Raw genomic sequence first — 19,655 nt, forward strand, 5'->3', positions numbered from 1 at the left:
TTTTATAGTGCAGGGACATGTGTTCAGCATGTGGGGAAACAAGACTCAGATCCTTCCCTTTTTCCAGCTTCTGGTGGAGGAAGCAGCCCCTGGGATTCCCCTCATCACCCTGTGTGGTGACCCAGCACAGGACCCCAAATATACCCTTTCTGACTTGCAGCTGTACTGTGCTTCCTCCTTGCCCCTCTCCACCCACCTTGTGGCTCTGGTGAGAATAAATGTGGGAAGTAAATTAAACCATACAATTTATGTTCCTGTCTGCACCCTGGCCTAGACCAGGTGGTCTGAAAAAGATTAATTTGCGGAAGTTAATTGGCATTAGGAGAGGCAAGGTATCAGTAACAACTTTATTTTATTTCCAAGCATCTAAAATAACTATACAAAAAAAAGCAAATTAATCAGCAAAGTGTCCTCACTGCAGCCAAGCTGCTCACACCCATGGAGAGGGGTTGTTACAGGCAGCTGAGCCTGCAAACCCTGCATAGCAACCAGAATTATGTGAAGTATTAGGGCAAAACTAAAGAAAAAACAGAAGAAGAGACAGAAGAAGGCAGAGAATGACAGGACTGTAGATGCAGAGGGTCAGAAATCAGCCAAGTGATAGGAATGAAGTTTACCCAGACAAGTTTGCCTGTACAAGTGTACCTGCCACCAACTTCCACAGCCCTGGTGTGCTTTCCATGGAGTCACAAATGGACAGGACATGGACACAGGGCTGCAGCAGGAGATGACAGCCGTGCTTGCTCCTTTGCACAGCCCCGTGCTCCACAGGAGTGAAGAGCAGTGGGCAGAGCAGGTTTTTCCACTGATAGAGACTCCTGCAAGACCAGCAGCCAGAGGAGGTGTTTTGGCACATCTGCTGGCAGATGAGCTGGAGACAGGGACTTTGGCTCTTGGGATGCCTCAGTGTTATCAGATCTGTGCACCTCTCAGGGCTTTGCAGGAGAATTGCAGAGCTCTTCAGCTGTTTCAGGCTGGAGATAATTCCACAGCACACAAGCTTGTTTTTCTTAGTCATCTTTCATTTTCTTAGTCATTTTCAGCTAGTCCACACCCTGGATTTAAAATTGCTTGTGTACAGACTGGGTGAAGAGCTGAGTAGGAATGGATTGCTCCCAGCTGGTGTCTGCGTGGGAAGGAGACTGCTGAATTCCCAGGAGATGTTTGGGACACAAGTACTCCCAGCAATTCCCCAGCATCAAGTGATTGGAGATGGGATGAGAGGCATGGAGCAGAACTAGCAGACCTGGATGCTGTGACTGTGGCTGAAGCAGAGGGTGAAGTCAAAGAATCCTTCCAGAATAAAACAGCTCAGGGATGTGGATGCTGCATCTGACACTTACATGGGGAAGAGGGGAGCTACAGCCCTCCCTCCAGCAAACCCTCCTCAGCCAGTGCTGAATCCCTCCTGGGGATTATTCCTAACTGAGCAAACCCCCCTGCCCCAGACACTGTTTCCTCAGGAAGGAAGATATAAGCTCTGGAATTTGATAGTGTCTGCAGGGTGACACATTCTCCTATGTGCACAGGATAAGGGGTACAACTCCACCAACTACAAAATGTATGTGTTACCAAAGTCTTGGCAAAGGTTCACCCAGAGAGGACCGAGAGAGAAAAGCAGCATTAGGAATTGGAGCAAAAACTTTTCCTTGTAAGTGTGGGGAGTCTCTGCAACCAGTCCAGCAAAACAAAAGGTTTTGTGAACCTGCCTAGAAAAAAGCTACTTTCTTCCTTCTCCTTTCCCATTTTCCAAGGCTCTTGGGAGAGTAATGCTGATCAAGTCCAGGCAAAGAGGGAACTAGTTCAGAAGAGCAGGAACCGTGAGACCTCAGCACTCCCTTTTCTCTTTGTGAAAGGGAGAGATGGGGAGTTGCATGGTTGGATCTGGAAATGTTGCTCTAAAGCAAACACTGAGTATTCACCATCTGGATGGTGGCTAACCGCAGCTCCCTTGGAAAACTTTCCACAGCAGGCAATGTTGTTCCCTGCAGCTCTCCCTTGGGGATCCATCTTCCAGGAGATTCTCTCCTCACTCATGGCAGTTTTCTGTAGCCCAGGAGAAGGCAACAGTGGTTAACAGTAAGTAGCGGGAGGAGGCTGTGTCTCAATGAGCTCATCTGGCCTGATGCACCTGTCTGCTACAAAACTGGCTGGGAATAATCCCAGCCAGCCTGCTGGGAGAGGCTGGGATGAAGAGAATTCAAAATGTCTATGGTGAAATCTTGCCTTTATTATCCTAGTCACTAACATCCCACATATTTCAAGGAGACCAGCATTTTACTCCTACGATCCAAAGACAAAGCAAAATAAATCTTGGTACTCTCAGCCACAGTGCAAAACTCTGATTTCTAGAAAATAGCATCCTAGCCTTGAAGAGTGGCTAAACATGCCTCCTTCTTCCTTCCAGGCTTAAAGCTTTGTATCCCTATTGCTAAAATCTGTGAGTTCTGCTGTTGAAACAGCCTGTAAAAGCCATAACTATCTCTCATTATGTCCTCCCATCTTTTTAACTTCTCTTTGGGCTAAAGCATTGTTTTCCTCCCAGACTACACTGAAGAGTGCTGCCCAGGTACTACATTAAATGTAATGAAATTATGATAAGCACACAAATGTTACATTAAACACAAACATAGACTGTGAAATAAGGTAATACAGGGAAAATTCCTGTTGATCCTATCCAGTTGTCCTGGTGATTTGGTATGTCCAAAAACTGAAAATTATCCTTTTTCTCTGGAGAAGACTTGATGAAAAAGGATGCAAGATAAAAAAATCTCAGAAAAAAAAAAATTCTTCAGTGGTGCATGCCAAAATGATCCCTCCAGAATGTCCCTATTTCATAAGTAGTTGTTTTTTCTTGCAATTCAGCCATCCTGTTGCAGCAGGTAGATACAGACACGTTGTTGCAAATGCACCATGAAAGATGGTGAAACAAGTGCACTGCCAGGCTGGGAATGGTTTCCACTTTTTTGTAACTGCTCACTGAGAAAATTGGTATTTTGATAGTTTGTTGTTCCTTTGTGTCCAGAAGTGGTAAAAATGTGTCTTTCTCAGAAACCTCTTCCACTCTAGGTCGGGTGTGTGTTACACATATGCCTGGTGTTCAACCGGAATGGAAATGCAGAGCTTCACATCACCCATTTATTGTCATTTGCAGCCATTACTGTGCATCTGAGCTGCCCTTAACCCCAGCCCTGGAAGCAAAGAGGACATTCAGATAATTCTGTAGTTATCATTTATCAATGCTGGTTTTAGAATAAGGATAAGGATCCAGCACTTATCTACATCCCAAAAGGAATAGACTACTATGTGAAATACCCTGCACTCCTATAAATGCAACTAAATGTTCACAAACAAGGTTCCCTGGAGAATAAAGCCCATGAGTATGTCCCTGCAGTTGCTAACACTGCCTGCTGTGCCCTGGGAGGCAGTGGGATTTTTCTCCTTTGTGGGTTGGCACCCAATTTGATTCCTAAAAATTCAGTGCTTTTCCCTTTCCCTTCTGCCATATTATCAGGTGCTTCTGATTTATTTGTGCAAAGAAAATTTATGAAGCTTCATTCTTGCTATATTCCCTCTCCACTGACTAAGGATATGAAGCTCCTGAAGGAAGAAAAGACACTGTTATCTACATGAGGGAACAAGTGGAAGAGGGAAGGGAAGAACCTCGAGCTGGTGCTGCTGTCTTAATGTGGCACTTTGAGTTCAGCAGCAGAACCAGAACTTTATTAAGTCACCACGATGTCAGGGATCCTGTTCTGCACCAGTAACATCGTGCCCCAAGGCCCACCTGCATTCCCAGGTGCCTGGGCTTGGAGGTGCTCAGTGTTTCAGGAAGCTGCCCTCAAATACTCCTGTCCCAGAATGTTTCTGGGACTGCACAGGCTGTTCAGGGTCAGGGCAGCACAGACAGTGTTGCCAGAGGAAGTAATTTCTTCTGGGTGAAAAGACATAAACTATTTCATGGCAGAGGAAAACTTAGGGCAAGAGTGCTGGGTGAATCCCAGCACAGACTCCCTCAGCTTTACAGTACCTCATTTCAGCTGGGGATTTCCCCATGTCAAATGCTGTTGGATGCTTTATGCTGCTAAGGGAGCTTCAGAGCTTCTTCCTAGGCGTGGCTGAATGTGAGAGCCAAGTGTTCAGACTTTACAGTGCTCCACGTCCCAGTGTTTGGGCAGTACCTGCAGTGGGGCCACACACGTGTGGCTGCTGGGAGTCAATATCTGTGGAGCTCCCAGAGCCATAAGCACCACCATGGGCAAGCCAAAGATCAGGATTGCCTAATACAGGAGAAGCTACATATGACAAACACCACACAGTTGTTACTAAGACTCTTGGTGGAATCCCTCTGTGATGAAACAACTCATAACACAGAATTAACATGTTTGCACATGTGCCTGTCACCATTATAGCCCACTTTCATAATTTTGCTTGTTGCTTCCATGTGCATCAAAAACTGATACGTAAATGCACTGGACCTAATTAACTCCTATAGGGAGAAGTCATGAGGAGAGCAGATATATAACCTGCACTTAAGGCCTGATAAAAAGGAAAAAAATCCAACAGAAACAAAACAAAACAAAACAAAACCTCCTCTTAAAAAGTCTAGTAGTCTTAAAACGTACTTTTCCCTGGTTCTGTTTGGTCTTCGTTTTTTAAAGCTGCTGTTGTTACAAGTAATCCCTGAGATCCTTGTTGCTGGAAAACATAAGGAACAATTTGTTTGTATTCCCAGTGTGTGTCTTGCAGGCATTTCACAGCATGCTGTGCATAGTCTTTTCTTGCTTCCTTCTGTATGAAGAGCTTTCTTTGCTGGTTGTTTCCTATAGTAACAAATCAGACAAAAAAAAAGGAAAACCCTGTTAAACCACAAAGGCTAGCAAGGGATTTTGTTTAGTGCCTGAAATGAGCTTTTAACACTCCCAGTTAGAGAAATGAGTTTAGTCAGGAAATGATGTCTTGTTGCCATGATGCCACTTTCTGTGTACTAACTGTCCCCTGCATTTCTCATGTTCTCCCTTGTATATTCTCCGTGCATGGTTTATCAGTGCACTCCACTCTCCCAAAAGCTCTTTCCTTTCACAGCTTCATACCCCTGGATAGCTCATATATCACAGGACACATCAACAACCCCACTTTTCAGTAATTTGGGAGAAAGGAGAGGTACGAAAATCTGCTTGAAGTTGCTGGGTGTGTGTGAGAAGCTGAACACAAAGACCGCCGTAGCAGCAGTGCAGCAGCGTGGTCAGGATTTGGGGGCCATGCTGCTGGAAAGCAAGAGGTGTCTGTCAGTGTATACTTCATGCAACATTGATCACTTTGTACTATTTAACTTTTTTGTTGACTTTCAGCCTGCAAACGCAGATGTGCTGTCACTCAGATGCTCAGCTAGGCAGAGTTATGTGCTCTTGGCATCACACCGAGTGTCTGAATGGAGCGTTTTGGCACCAGCCTGTTTGGAAGAGAGCTGTTTGCCTGCTCATGTTCTCATTAGTATCTGAGCTGATGAACGACATTCTTTTGCATTTCCATGTTCCTAGATATAGATCTGGCTTCTCTCTTCAGTCTGGGCTAAATGCTCAGGGGGAGCTGGCTGGGGAGCCTGTGTCTGCACTGCTGAATCCAGGCAAACACTGGGAGACTGGGGAGCAGCCTGTCTGATGGCAAGTCCTGCAGATCCTGTGAGTGTCTGGAAGAGTTAGTGTAGTTTGCCATGGTACAGTCCTTGATACTTTCAAGAGTGAACTGCTTCTACTGATCTATCCTAGTAAGACAATACACAATGGTAGCTCACCTGCTGCCAGGATGTTTGTCTCTCCCTGGCCCCTCATAAATACCTTAGCTGGTTTTAGTTTGTGTTGCTGTTTTAGCTCCGGCCCAGAGAAAAGCCTGCCCCAGAGGTGTTGCTATCACTCTCCTATCACTCTTCCCTCTCCCTGCAAACAACCACCATTGAACTCCTTTTGCAGTAGGTGTCATCAACCTGCAGTCAGTTCCCCACTCTGTCTTTTTATCTCTGTGAGAAACTTCTCTTTGAGCTTTGCTTGGCCTTTTCTGCTGGAAAGAATCCCCAAATGGTCTCTCCACACACAAGAGCAGACACAATTCTCAGAAAAGGCCGCAGCTGCATTCCCTGGATCAGCACCCACCTCTGCTGCCCTCCGTGCATTGCCTCTTTGCACTCCATCCATGAGCAGGCCTCCCCTGCCTTTTCCACTGTCACTCAGAAACAGCAAAGCAGCACAGGCAGAATTCGATTGAATGAACACATTTTGCCTGCCCTGTTACATTTGATATCTCTCTCCAGTTGTTGGGTGTTTTTGCTCTCTATGTGTGAGCACACAGATGGCTCCTCTAAGCACCTCGGTCCCGGATGATTGCTTGTTAATTTTTGCTTTGGGCTATTTTGAGCTTTTTCCTCTCCTCCCAAGAGGACGCTGGTATGGTGTGATGATGCCGGTGTGCCACCTAGTGATTGAACTATTCCCTTGTCGCACATCATTTATCGGGGCACTCAGCGCGCGTATTTCGGCCCCATTTGCCCATGGTCACCTGGATCGCAGGTAACCTGTGGCAATGCCTGCAGCCCCTTTGCTCTGCTCAGTCTGTCCATGCGGAGAGGATCCCACTGAACTGCTTTTCCCTGCTTACTTCACTTTGTACTTTTTTTCTTCCTTTGTACTTCTTTCTGCTGTATTATCTGCAGTCTCTCTGACGTGGGCAAGAAATGGGAAATCATTTGAGGCGTGCTGGCTGCCAGCTTGGAGGTCACCCACGGCCATCATCTAACCCATCAGGCAATATTTTTGCACAACGTGAAAATTTAGCAGTAGATACATGTCAATCATGTGCTCTGGCAGAGTCTAGACAGTGTTTAGAGACCTTTAGGCATGAGGGGTATCATTGCAGATATTTATCTGCTTCACACCTCATAAAACCACTTCTGAACTATTCGGGCAAATCCAGGCTGGGAGAGCAATACATGGTCCTAAGGCTGGAGCTGAGGTCTTTTTGTAGGGCTTTGTGCCTGCTGCCCACTCCCCAGATTCCCAGAGGCACGCAGGAGAGTTGAAGGGAGGAAGGCACCCAGCAGAGAAGTGCAGCACAGCCGGCTGACCTCCTCTGCTTCCCTGGCAAACGCTCTGTTCCCAGGTGCAGCTCCCCAGACGTCTGACCTCCCGCCCGGTTCCTGCAGTCCCCCGGGGCACGGGCGTTGGAAAGAAACACCCACCAGTTTACAAGCAGCTGAGCAGCGCAGGTTCAGACCCTCCCAAAGGTTCAGGTGCCGGCATTGTACCTGTCCCTGGATGCTGCTGGGAAATCCTGCTGGGTGCATTTGCAGCTGCAGTGTGACACAGAGTGCTGGGAAGGGACTGAACTCTATTCACTCACTACTCACCTGCTATGAGTCATGCAGCAAAATTATGCTGCAGAGGCTGGTACTGCTCGGTCAGTAACCTCTGTCACAGCTGCCCTTCAATAGGAGCTCAACTGCAGGGAGAAACAGGGTGACAAGCAAACTGAGTCCCACAAGAGGATGGGGCAATTAATGAAAGGTTGAGTGTAGGAAGTCAACAAACTTTATCACTGTAGATCTGTGTTGCAGGTCAAGGTGAGCAATTAACACTTCTCAAAGCCCCAAGAACCCTTCCTCTCCTCGTAGGGCAGCTGTGGTGAGGAGGCTCTGAATGTTGTGAGCTTTCTGATAACGACCTTTTTCTCATTCTCAGAGCAAAGGTCTATTCAGGCAGAAGGTGAAGCTGCTGCCTGGAGCCTGGGTCTGGGGCTCTCTGCCTTTGTCAGCAGCTGTGAGAGATGAAGCATCACAGACACATGCTTCCACCCCTAGCTGTACTCAAGGCATCCTTTGGAAACACAGTTTATATCTTCCTGGCTTCTCCTACCAATGCTGTTCCTCCTCTGATCCCACAACTAACTGTCCTTCAGTCTAGAAGTTTATTAGGGCCCCATGAAATGGGTTTATCATCTCCTGGTAAACCACAGTATTGAGAGGTGATCTGGGATGTGACAGCAATAGAGAGAAATGGTTACTTGTTTCAAGGAACCTCCAACCGTGATTCAGCCCCTTTGTTACTATCAGTTGACCATCCTGTGGAATATGTTGTTCTTCTGGCTGGGGAGCCCATGGAGGTGAACGTGCAGAGATAACCTTCCCTTCTTTGCACACTACAGGCCTCTCTCTCAGCTACAAGATCCCACAGGGCAAGTGGTGCCAGCTCACTGCTGGCCTCTTGTTTTTATTGCTCTGTAATCCACGGCCATATTTTGCATTTGTTTTGTGGGTTTTTTTTCCTCGGTTGCATCATTCAGGTGAAGTGTTGTTGCGAGGGTGGGGGCTTACTCACTACATCCAGTACTGCAGGATTCTCACTGTTGCACTCATTATCCTGGAGTTAATCAAGACTAACAGTCAAATGTTCTAAGTGTGGTAGCAGAATCTCTACCTGTGCAAACACTGCCTGGGGCAGGGACTTATACAGTTGCAGTACAAGTGGATTAATGTGGACACTGTGGGACATCTTAGATAGGAATGGTGCTTGTGAAGCTTTTCGTTGAGAGGGAGGACTCTCTTTCCCCTTATTTACTTATTTTTTATTCATATTTATTCTTCTACGAGAAAAGCTTCTGCCAGTACCTGGGCAATTACTAGAGCACAGCAGCACAAACTGGGATTTCATTGCTTCCATGCTGTCTTGCTCCTGACAGGTGAGCCAGTAGGACTCTCACCTGCCCTGTGGGAAACAAGAATGTTAGAGTGAATCCTTCCCAAATATCTCCAGGGTCTGGAAATGCAGGAGCTGGAGGCCTGAGCATTTTGGGCAGCTTGTAGAGGAGGCTGTGGCAGAGCCAGGGAGAGGCTGTAGCTGTGCCCTGTGCCAGCAGTGTGCCAGGCTCTAGCAATGAGCAGCAGGCTCCAAGCCTTCCCACCTGTTCAGGTGAACTGGGAACTGAACACCACTTTCCCTGAGAAGAGACCCTGTCTCCAGTGCACCATAGATATGGCAGGAACTGGAAACCTTAATTTTTCTCTCAGCCCTTTGAACTTGGGGATGAGGGGTGGGAATGCTCACCTCTGCAACTCCTCCTGAGCAGCCCCATGGCTGCCTCGAGGCTCCCAGATGCCTTGCAGGGGAGAAGAAGGTGCAGCTGTGGATGTGATGATCTTCCCTGGGTAATAATGCTGCAGGCAGGTCTGATTCTTTTGATGCTCCAACCAGCCATGAGGGCCTGGGTGAGGAGTGTACTTTTCCAGATCTTGCTTGGCCTCAGAAACAGTAACTTTGCTGAGAGCACGTGGATCTTCTTCATGTGTAACTTGATACACCAGGGACCGTGCAGAATAACAGTTCATTACCATTGTAAAAGCACACAGGAGTAGGAATATTCCCACTGTGGAACCAACAGACAAAGAAAAACAATCCCAGAGGAACAGAAGACTTTGCATGTGGAAGGCACACAGGGATGGGGCTATGCAGTGCTGAAGGGTTTCTTTCCACACAGACTCTCATCACATGCAGGTGCATAACTTCTCCTGGAGGGACAGAGGGAAGGACTGGTGAGCAGATGAGCTCTCCAGAGATCATCATGAGCACCTGTAGGAAGGGTGGGAACGTGGGAAGAGGAGTTTTCCTGAGACACCCAGGGGAGCCTGAGCCTCCTCTTCCTCCTTTGTCGTGGCTCGGAGAAGAGGTGGAGGTGGGTGTTCAGTTCTGCTGTGGGGTTTAGCTACAGCTGCCAAAATCAGCCCTCGTTTAAGTGTGAAGGAGCAGGACATTGTTCCTGTGTTGAAGATAAGAAGAGGAGTAACTCAGGAGTAGGAGCCGGCGTGCTCGGCATCCGAGCTCTCCTGCAAGCTGCCCTTCTTCTGAAACACCTCGCTGTCCAGCTGGAGGTCACCTAACAGGTGAACAACACAGTGAACAACCTTCAGCCTTGAGAAAGGAAGGGCAGCCGCAGTTGGTGATGGTCCCGCCGTGGGGCTGGAGGGCGGATGGCGGTGTGCCCAGAAACATGCTACTATCGGGGCGGACACGCGGGTATCGGGGCCAGCAGCTGCTGCTCGGCGGCTCTTCCGTGACACACCGTGCCGCGGACCAACAGCCTCGCCCCTCTCCCTGGGGAACGCCAGGTAGAGCGCCGACTCCTCCGCCCAGACCCGCCGCGCTGGGCAATGGCGTCGCGACCCAGGAACTACAGTTCCCAGCACTCCCCGCGGCAGCAGCGTCCGGGGGGAGCGCATGCGCCCCGCGCGAACTCCCTTTCCCGGCAGGCCGACCGAGCGCGTGGCCCCCGCCCCTCTCCCTCACGGCCGTGAGGCGCGCGCCGTGACGCAGCGCGGTGACGCAAAAAAGTGTGCGCCCTCCACAGCGATCGCGGCCGCCGCGGGGTGCGCGGGGCCGGCAGCAGGGGCCGGGGGCGGCGGCGGCACCGCGGGGCAGCGTGCAGGTAACGGGGGCTGGGGCGGGCGGGACGCGCCTCCGCCGCTTCCTCGGAGCCTCGCCGGGCCGGGCCGGTTGGCGGCCGCGGCCTCCGCGCCGGGCAAGGGTAGCGGCGCGGGGTGGGGGGGGCGCCTTAGGGGCGCGGGGTCGGCGGCGGGTCCGCCCCCGCGCTAGGGGGCGCCTTCAGGGCGGGGGGCCCGGCGGGCCGGGCCCGGCCTGTCCTGTCCCCCCCCCGGCCCGTCCCGTCCCCCCCCGGCGGGACCGGGCCTGCGCCGCCGCGCCCGGCCCGCCCCCTCCGCCGGGCTCTTCCTCCTGCGCTGGGCCCGCTCGGTCGGGAGGCTTTCTGGTTCTTCGCCTCCCCTACTCCGGTCTCTGCCGACCTTTAAACGTTGGAGCCACCCGTGCGTCCCGCCGAGCCGGGCGGTGCGGGACCCCGGGGGAGCTGTCATCCGCCGCCCCCGCCCCCGGGAGGTGCGGCCCGCGTGTTTCCCCTTCCAGCCGCGCGAAGAGGAATTGGTGTTGAAACGGAGCGGTTTTGTTGGTTTTTTTTGTTTTTGTTTTTTTACCCCTTATTTTGTAGACAGCAGAAGTTTGTTCCTGTTTTTTGGGCTTGGCCTGCCAGATCAGAACGTAGTTACAAGTTTGTTTTGTAAAAGGAGAAATTCCTGGAAACTGAATAACCTTGTGGTTTTCCCTGTCCTTAAAATGCCTTAATGAAAAAAAACCAAAAACAAAACAAAAAGCTATCCAAAAAAACCACGGAGTTTTTAAACAAATACTTAAAAGCAACATTAGGGATATGTTCAGTATAACAGCCTATTTGGAGCCCTGTTAAACAGGGAAGTTGAACAAATGAAGACTTCCCTCAGAGCTTCCCTCAGTGTAGGACACCAGACCACGTTTTTGTGCTCCAGAGATTGTGAGGCTTTTGTTCCTTGGTGGTATATTATTTCCACAAGTGAACTTCAGTGTTGACAGTTTGTGGTACTTTAACTTCCACGTGGTTGTTTCAGGCTCAACAGGTTTAGACAAATAGCTGCCAGGTGCCTCATCTCTTTAAAAGATATTTGTGAAGAGAGGGAGAATTTTATTTTTTTCCTAAAGTAAGGAATTTTTTGTATTTAAACATAAGTATGAAAGTACCTACAGATGTACTGCTCAGCTTTGCTGGGCATTTAACTAGATTCCAACTTGCTAGTGGTGTTACATTAGTCTTCTCCTCTGCATTGTGTCCTCAGCCATACTTAGAATCATGTTTGGGAGCAATGTAAAACTTGACTATTTAAGTTGGCCCAAAGTGCACTTATTAGAATTTGAGTTGCCCCTGTGAATGTGGAATTACAAATACTCCTGTAATTTTTGTCTGTTAATCTAATGTGCACATTAATTTAAATGTGCAATCCTCCTACAAAGTTGATTAAAATTGTGGTTTTCAGGAATTTTTTTTTTTCTTGAGGTATGATTTTTGGTTTTATTATGTGGATCTTTCATTTTCCATTTAAATTGCTACGTTAGGCCTTTTGCCTTCATTTCCCAAATAACCAAATTGTTGGTTTTCAGATTTTACAAGTATATTTATATTCACTAAGAGGTTTCATGCTTTAAAATGTTTATCTGTGGAAAGTCAGTGTGTCCAGAACCTCCTAATCTTTTCCCTGAGCACAGCATCAATAAGGGAATGACCTGTAGTGGTGTTGCAGTTAATGTGAGGCTCCAATGTGTTGATGGACAGAAGGGTGGAGCTGAGCTGCTCCAACTGTTCCAGGCACTGAAGCAAGGTTTGTGATTAGAGGTCACTAGAATTTTATTTCCTCGCTGTTCAGAGGTGTCTCACTGAGGTGACTCAAGCACTAGAGTGTCTGAGGTTTCAAAAACATGTGAGTACCTTGAGGAATCTGTGTCCCAATACTCTCTGGGTTTCCCTTTTCTGTCAAATTCTTACATCTAAGCTCAGAAGAGTAAAATGCCCATGAAATCTTTGCTGTGATACAGGAATACCCAGGTAGTGTTTAATATTAAAGCACTACCACGTGCACCAGCCACGGTGTGCTGAAACAGGCACGTGTGGGTTTTCAGTGGCAGTGGCCACCATGGTAGTTAACTCTGCAAATATTTGTCTTTCAAAGTCAAATCCTTTGAGTAAGTGCTTTATGTTTTGTTGATACGAGTTCTATTGATTCTAAATATATTTTGGTAATAGTGCTGTTTGGGAAAAAAAATCCCATTCCGTAGCTTATTAGATGTTCAAACTGAAATCTGTAGTGCGCCATGATTTTTGAAATTTATTAAGAGAAAAAGAGTTACATCCCCCTGCCCCCCTGGGGATTTAAATCTGATTGGTTCTGCTGGTTCTTGGAGAGCAATTTAGGATGGAATTTGTTCAGCAACTTGTCCAAGGGAGATAGTGAAAGAGCTGTTCTCCCAGGTTTCCTCTCCATTAGGCCAGGTGTGTTGCTGACAGTTACAGGTTAGTTTGTATCATTTATGTTCTTATCTTCTCTGCAGAGCTCTTCACTTTGGTTTAAGATAGAATTCTTGAGAAAAATGAGCACAGTAGGAGTTTCTGTGGTGCCATCTAAAATAGCTGTATTTGTTTGAATAGACTGGGAGGGATAAGCCTGTAGAAGAGATGAGATGCCTTGGCGAGACATTCACTGTCGTTGCAGTGTCCCGATAGAAAGGGTGCCATTTCTATGTTACAGCTTCATTTCAGGGAAACAGCTCTCTGTCAGCACCAGTTATTTAGATCAATAATGTACTTTTTTGAGGCAATACTCCAGGTTTTCCAGGTTGCTGTGGTTTTTCTGTTTTTGCTTGGTTTTGGTATAGCACAGGGTGTCCCAGAGGGATTGTGAGCAATTCCTTTGGTCTTCCTGACTGGAACTTTGTTGACCTGTTGCAGGTATTGCTGGACCTTTCCTATTTTCCAGCAGGAACAGTGTAAGGGTTGTTAGAGGAAGTAAATGGTTCTCCAGATTGCAGGAGAGCCAGCACAGGCCTTGTACAAGCTCTGAGGTCACAGGGCCCTTTTTTCTGTATCCCTTGAGTACAGAATGAGGGTGGGGATGTCTGAAATGGTTGAACATGGATTCTGTTACAGCACTTGTGTTCTGAAATCCAGAGTGGATTTGTCTGAATGTTTTTCTGTGATATTTAAAAGTTCTGAAGTGCTGCTGGCAAGTGGTGTTCAGTTAATGAAAAAGGAAATGGAGCTTTATGAGCTTGGAGTAGTTTTTCTTTTTGAAGGTGTTTTGGGAGTGTGTGTACAATCTCATTATGTTTTTGCCTGCATCTAGGTAGTGTTTCTTCCTAAGCAATTTATGCATTTGCATCGAATTTCCTGATGTAGTTCTGAAATGAATGAATAAATAATGAATGCACTAGATAAAATCATAATTACTTGTGATTTAGAAAACATCATCTTTCTTCATGCTTAGGTAGTTTTTTGTTAGCATGTGCCCACTTCGTACAGTACTTGCCAAAGTGGTGTTCTTGGAGTCACAGGTTTTTATCTTTTTGTAGTCTTTGGGGGGTGACTTTTGTGCAGTTTCTGCCAGATTAATCTTCAGCCAGCGATCTTAACTTCATGCTTCCCATTTAACTAACCAGTCACAGTACATTAAATTCAGAAGCACCTATGAGACCAGAGGTAGAACTGTAGGATTGTTCATCCATTCCCTGTGTGAGGAAAAGTTTTAAACCAGTTGGAGGTGTCCAGCACACAGTTAAATTATGATGATGTTTTTCAGAGACAAGTTGGGTTATAAATGCATATGTAATCTATGCTATGGCTGCCTTTAGAGTCTGTCGTTTGACTGACTCCTGAGCATGTATTTCAGGAGTTGATGTATATGTCACTGTCTTAAACACTTCTGTATTTAACAATGGTTCGAAAACTTCTTTCTCTGGGTCAGTTATGACAAATAGGTATTTAATCTCCTGGTAGATGGATATTGGCTATGTTATGGCTCACGAAATGCTGAAAATCTTTGTGTGTTTTTGGATGTGAAGAAATCTGTTTTGCTTTGTGTACCTCCCTCACCTCCAATACAAAGTCAATTTATAAATTAGGTTTGGGTATTCCTTCCTCCAGAAGTTACAACTCTTCACAGCAATCACAGTCTGTCAGGTTGGAAACTAGGGGCACAGCAGTATTTTGAGATAGATTTTGTTCTGGTTTAGGCTGTTAATATTTCTCGTAGGTTTTTATCAGATTGACAAAAGCTGACACCTGGAAATTTAAAGGCTTAAACAGAACCTACAGTGATAGTTCTCTTCATTAAATGGTACTTCAACAAGTCACTCAGTACTGTAGGAGTTTCTCACTTTTGAGGATGGGAAGATAAATCTTCTGTCAGCTGCTGTCATGCAAGTAAAGGCTGATAGATCTGAAGTAATTGCTCCAGTGCTCCCTCCTGTGATCATCCTTCCTTCCTACTGGAGCTACTGGCTGTTCTTGGAAACCCTGAACCAAGATGGCACGGGTGGTGCCCGTCTCTTTCTCAGCCACGGCTGTCCTGGGGCTGCTCCCACTGCCCACAGTGCTGGAGCTGCTGCCTCTGCTCCTCGGCACTGTGTACCCGAGGAGTCTGTTGGCACTGCCACCTCTGGCTGCAGGGCATTAAACTGGGATAACGACACTGATCAGAGTCTTGCTGCCCTGGCTGGGTTGGTTCTTGAGTAAATCACCACAAAGGGTAACTCAGGTCTGTTAATGGAGCTGAGGTAGAGCTTCTAAAAGGCTCAGCAGTGAACACAGCTGTGGTGAGCTGTACATTCCAACCAGCCTGGTCAGGGCTAGGGAGCACCAGTCAGGACGTGTGTTCAGAGGCGCACGTGTTCTTTAGTCTGCAGGCAAAGGACCAGAAAGAAACTTTCACCTTTGAAAGCACTGCTCTGTCACTTTATCTTCTCACTCCTTGTTGCTGAGTATTATTTGCCTCTTTCAAATGACTTGTAATATTTGATTTAGAGTATTTCAATGAATATAGTGAAAGAGTGGGATTTCTTGCTCATTTTTATGCCCTTTTTTTTCTGGTTGTTACCTCATCCTTAGGCTAAGCCATGACTTCAGGATCTGGGCATGTGGACTCCAAGGCTGAGCTCACTACTTTGCTTGAGCAATGGGAGAAAGAACATGGCAGTGGGCAAGACATGGTCCCTATTCTCACCAGGTAAGGTCTATTAAGCAAATTCCTAAAGCTGAATATCTGAAGTTACATGACCACAGCTTTTACCATGTTTTTTCTTGAGGTATTCACATACCTGATAACCTGTAATGAATTTTCTTGGTCTGGAAATCGAACTGTTAGTGTGGTATTTAAATACAAACTTTTAGTAAGAAATTTATATTACAAAGACACCTTACACAAACTGTCTCTAAAATACGAATTTAATTCTCTGAAATAATAGAAGTTAGGAGCATTAAATGCTTGACATCACTTTGGTATCTTCACCTGAAGCTTGTAAAACATTCATCAAGATGGGAAGCAAGGTGTGAGGGGTTTGAGATTGCGGTGACATTGATCAGATTAAATGAAAGGATGAGAGTAGGATGAGTAGGAGGAACTATATTGAGAAGATATTATTGAAGCTCATAGGGCATGTTTAAAGGGAAGTTTTAAAACCTGATTGATTTCTTTTTTAAGCTGTGTGATGATTGACTGGCATTGTATTGTGAAAAAGATATTCCCTGGACCAGTAAGTTCTTTGGAGTGGTGTAGGTAACACCATTAATTATAAGACAATATCTAATACAAGAGAAAGATTTAAATTATCAGTTGCATTGTGGTTTCCCAAGCCAGGCTTCATTTGGGTAGACTGACATTACTCCTGCTTTAAGAGGAGATTTGCAGAAATTCCCCCAGTTCCTCACAGCTCTGCTGGCAGGCCCGTGGCCTGCCTCGTGCGTGCAGGACCCAACTGCTCTGCAGTTCAGGAGCAATCCAGGTGTCTCTTCTGCCTTGTTGGTCAGACAAGTCAGTGCATGGAGCTGGAGCTGGCACTGGGTGGAAGTAACAGGAATCTGGTGGAGCTTCTTTGCTTAGGTCTGTGCTGTGCCTCACCCACTGGGCACAACTTTTTTGCTGTTCTTACTGCATTTTAAAAATAGCAGCACAGAAGAGGGAGATAAGCAACAGAAAGCCAACCCTAAACACTTGAAAATTAGTGGGTCTCTTGAAAATCATGAGATGGGTGTTGGGATATCTTTGTGTATTGTCTGAAGGAAACATATGAGCTATTTCAACACTTTTTCTTGTAGGCATAACCAGAAATTTACTGTATTCTAAGAAATTTAAAGACATTTGAATGGAACATGTATTTTCTTGTGCTTATAGCAGTCTGGCACTTCTTGGTCCCTCTCAGTTCCTGGAGCTGCTTACATTATTTATGCCCAGACAGGTCTGATAACTCTGTTGATTCTCAAGGTTTCTGTGCAGCAGGCAGAGTGGTTATGAATGGTGAAGGCCTGGGTATTTTTGCTTTAGTGGAGATAGTACAGATTTATTTAAGGTAGGTAGCAAGGGGATCTACTGGCTTTGGCAGAAATCGGATTTACAGTGCTTTAGTTATCAAAGAAAGATGTGTTTCTGTTTGCAGGAGAGCGTTTTAGCTATTTACATATTTAGAATTTGCTGGTAGAGATGCTCCCAGGAATCCTCACCAACTGGAGCTTGCATTGGCCAATGTTCTGAGGCAGAGCAATGCCCTTGCATATTGCTTTAGTCTTGGGGCAGAGGGAGCTGTGGCCATACTTGTTGGTGAGGGATATTTCTCTGCTTCCTTCCACCTTGTGAGCTAAATGGAAGAAAACTTCCCTGTGTGGATGAGGATCTGTTGAATGTAATACTGAGGCAGCACAGGTGAGAGTGCAGTAACAGGACAAGGACAGCAACAGTAATAGCACCAGTTACAGACCACAGCTGAATTGTCACTTCCAAAAAGCTGTTTTTCCAGATTTATAAACACTTGAGTGTTAGAAGGTATGAACTGAAGAAATTGCTTGGAAAGCCTGTTATAAAATATTTACTGTAATGGTTTTAAAAATACTGTAAATTGAAATGATCCTGCAATAAGTGTTACTTCATAGCCTGGATGGAAGTCATGTTCAACCAATCAGGCAAATCCTGGGAGTCAGATCCTTCATTGCATTCCAGGAGCCTCTTTCATCAAGGGGATAAATCAGCAGTTTACCATCATAACTTCATCTCCACAAACCAACCATATTGTGGTGTGGGATCCTAGAGCATGTTACGCTGTTGCAATCTGCTGTAAAGGCTCAAGTTAGTCATTAATGCCAAGTGATGACACAGAGCAGGATTAGGATGGCTTTGTTATGCCATCTAGATCGCTGGGAGCCTTGCAAAGCTGACATACTTTTCTGTACACCCCTGTCCCTTCCTTCCCCACTCCCAAAGTGAGCTCAGTTTGTGGCAAGTGAAAAGGAGGATCTGACTAACATTCCAAAGACAATTGTAAAGAGAAAAAAAATTAGTAAAAGTAAATGGCTCTGTGTAAATCCTACATCTTGTCTGCAAACTTGGAAGTAGCTGCAGAACCAGTATAATGCCAAGTGAATGAAGGAAATCTTGAAACCTGAACAAAAGTTCTGTGGTTTTGTGAATTGTGTTTTGTTACACCCTGTATACCAAGTGCCTATGTTAGAAGGCAGGAATGAGCTTTGGTAGTTATTTGACTCTCCTGTTTCTTCAATTGAGAATTGACAAAGCTGCTGATCTAGATAGATTCATCCAAGCCAAGTCACAAACCACCTTTGTATGTGTTAGTTAAAAGAAGGATATTGTAAGCAAGCTTGATTTTTCTTTTTTTTTTCTTTTTGAAAATCAATTTCAAAGAGGCAGGGCTTTTTTTTTTTTTTTTGTATTTTAGTCAAACAATTGTGAATAATTGTCTCAAAACCTTCCATAATTAGTGATTCACGTTCGTCTTTCATTGAGCTTGTGATAATATTGTTGTCCCTGAAAGTACTGGGAGCTGGCTTGCTGTTTGGCTGCCTACCCAGACAGGATGCACTGGCCAGAGTGTTGTGCTCACTTTCCATGCTGCTTGTCTGTCCTTTCTGGCACGTCACCAAAATGCTAATTATTGCCTCAAAAGACCTGACAAGGCGAGGGTGCTGCTTCCCAGCTCTCCATTTGTCTGAGTTTTCTGTCAGCAGGCACCCCTCAAGCTATTAGTTCTCATGGAAAAAAATGAGGAGCTGGCAGTGGAGTATTTAAGTAACTTGCTTTTGCCAGAATTTCTTGAGAGCTCAAGCTGTGCCACCTATTATTAACAAGGGACACAATTTGCATCCCTTCACAATCAGGCTTATAAAAGTAAATATTGGAACCCCACAGGATCAACAGTTTGTTGAAAGATAATTGTCAGATCAAAGGCAAGCAGGAAAGTTCTCTGCTCCTTCCCAATGAGCTAATTTGCTCTTCTTAGAATCTGGCAGGCATCGTCCTCTGTCACACTGGCAAGTCGGTGTAGTTCACAGAGGCAGGACTAAGTACATTTTTGCCTCTAATCCTGCCTGGGAACACTGGGATATTTTCTGGAAAGTAACAGGAACAGAGTAGAAGTCAGCGGTGTTCTGTAAGGGAAATCCTCTGTGAAAGACAAATATTTTTCCAGGGATTACTGCAGCCTTCCAACAGTTTTCCCTCCCCTATGATAAACTCTGCCCAGATAACTGCTCTGAGGTATTAAGACGTTGTTTTAAAATGCTGTGCTGCACATAAGTGCTGCCTTCCACTCTGGACCTCCATAGAGGGGAAGGAACCCTGCTTTGTACCAAGGAAATGAGATTTAATTTGTTAATGTTTTTTCAATTTAATTGAGTGCTCTTTATTTCACTTCAAACTGCATATATTTCTCCTGTAACACTACATGGAGAAGGACAGTGGATGACTATAGAATTGTTTATTGCTTGACCATGAGATAGTTTTCCTCTTCTTGATTTTGTATAAATAAAAATAATAATTAACCCTCTTACTGCTCATTCTAAACAAATTTGAGCATAAGATTTCTTGTGTCTACTGAGGCTGCTTCTCAGTTTAAGGGAAGGCATAGCTCCAAAACAGCTCAATTTTGTTTTTCTGATAGAGAGGAGCATTTAATGTATTTTGGAGGTCTATGTACAGGGAGCTGGCTGAGTTTCTCCTTGTCTTATCTGTGGTGGTAGTTGAC

At 45.9% G+C, this 19,655-nt stretch overlaps 1 protein-coding gene and 1 long non-coding RNA gene across 7 annotated transcripts in view; one reads left to right on the forward strand and one right to left on the reverse strand.

The window, feature by feature from the left end:
• Positions 1-269: 269 nt before the first annotated feature.
• On the reverse strand, positions 270-9,541 carry LOC138117291 (uncharacterized). The gene is made up of 3 exons (XR_011154609.1): positions 9,093-9,541; positions 7,232-8,753; positions 270-4,823 (listed from the first exon to the last, which is right to left on the reverse strand). It is a non-coding gene; the product is annotated as an uncharacterized lncRNA (long non-coding RNA).
• A 100-nt stretch (positions 9,542-9,641) lies between these two features.
• The window catches only part of DCAF1 (DDB1 and CUL4 associated factor 1), a 48,769-nt gene continuing 38,755 nt past the window's right edge, over positions 9,642-19,655 (forward strand). For 3 of the 6 annotated variants that reach the window (XM_069027390.1, XM_069027386.1, XM_069027391.1), the window contains exons 1-2: positions 10,371-10,467; positions 15,517-15,634. In XM_069027390.1, coding sequence (XP_068883491.1) covers positions 15,525-15,634 — 110 coding nt within the window. In that variant the 5' untranslated portion in view covers positions 10,371-10,467; positions 15,517-15,524. The other 3 variants (XM_069027388.1, XM_069027387.1, XM_069027389.1) reach the window with 3 other exon arrangements.

Source organism: Aphelocoma coerulescens, chromosome 12 (assembly GCF_041296385.1).
Source record: "Aphelocoma coerulescens isolate FSJ_1873_10779 chromosome 12, UR_Acoe_1.0, whole genome shotgun sequence".
NCBI classification, from domain to species: domain Eukaryota; kingdom Metazoa; phylum Chordata; class Aves; order Passeriformes; family Corvidae; genus Aphelocoma; species Aphelocoma coerulescens.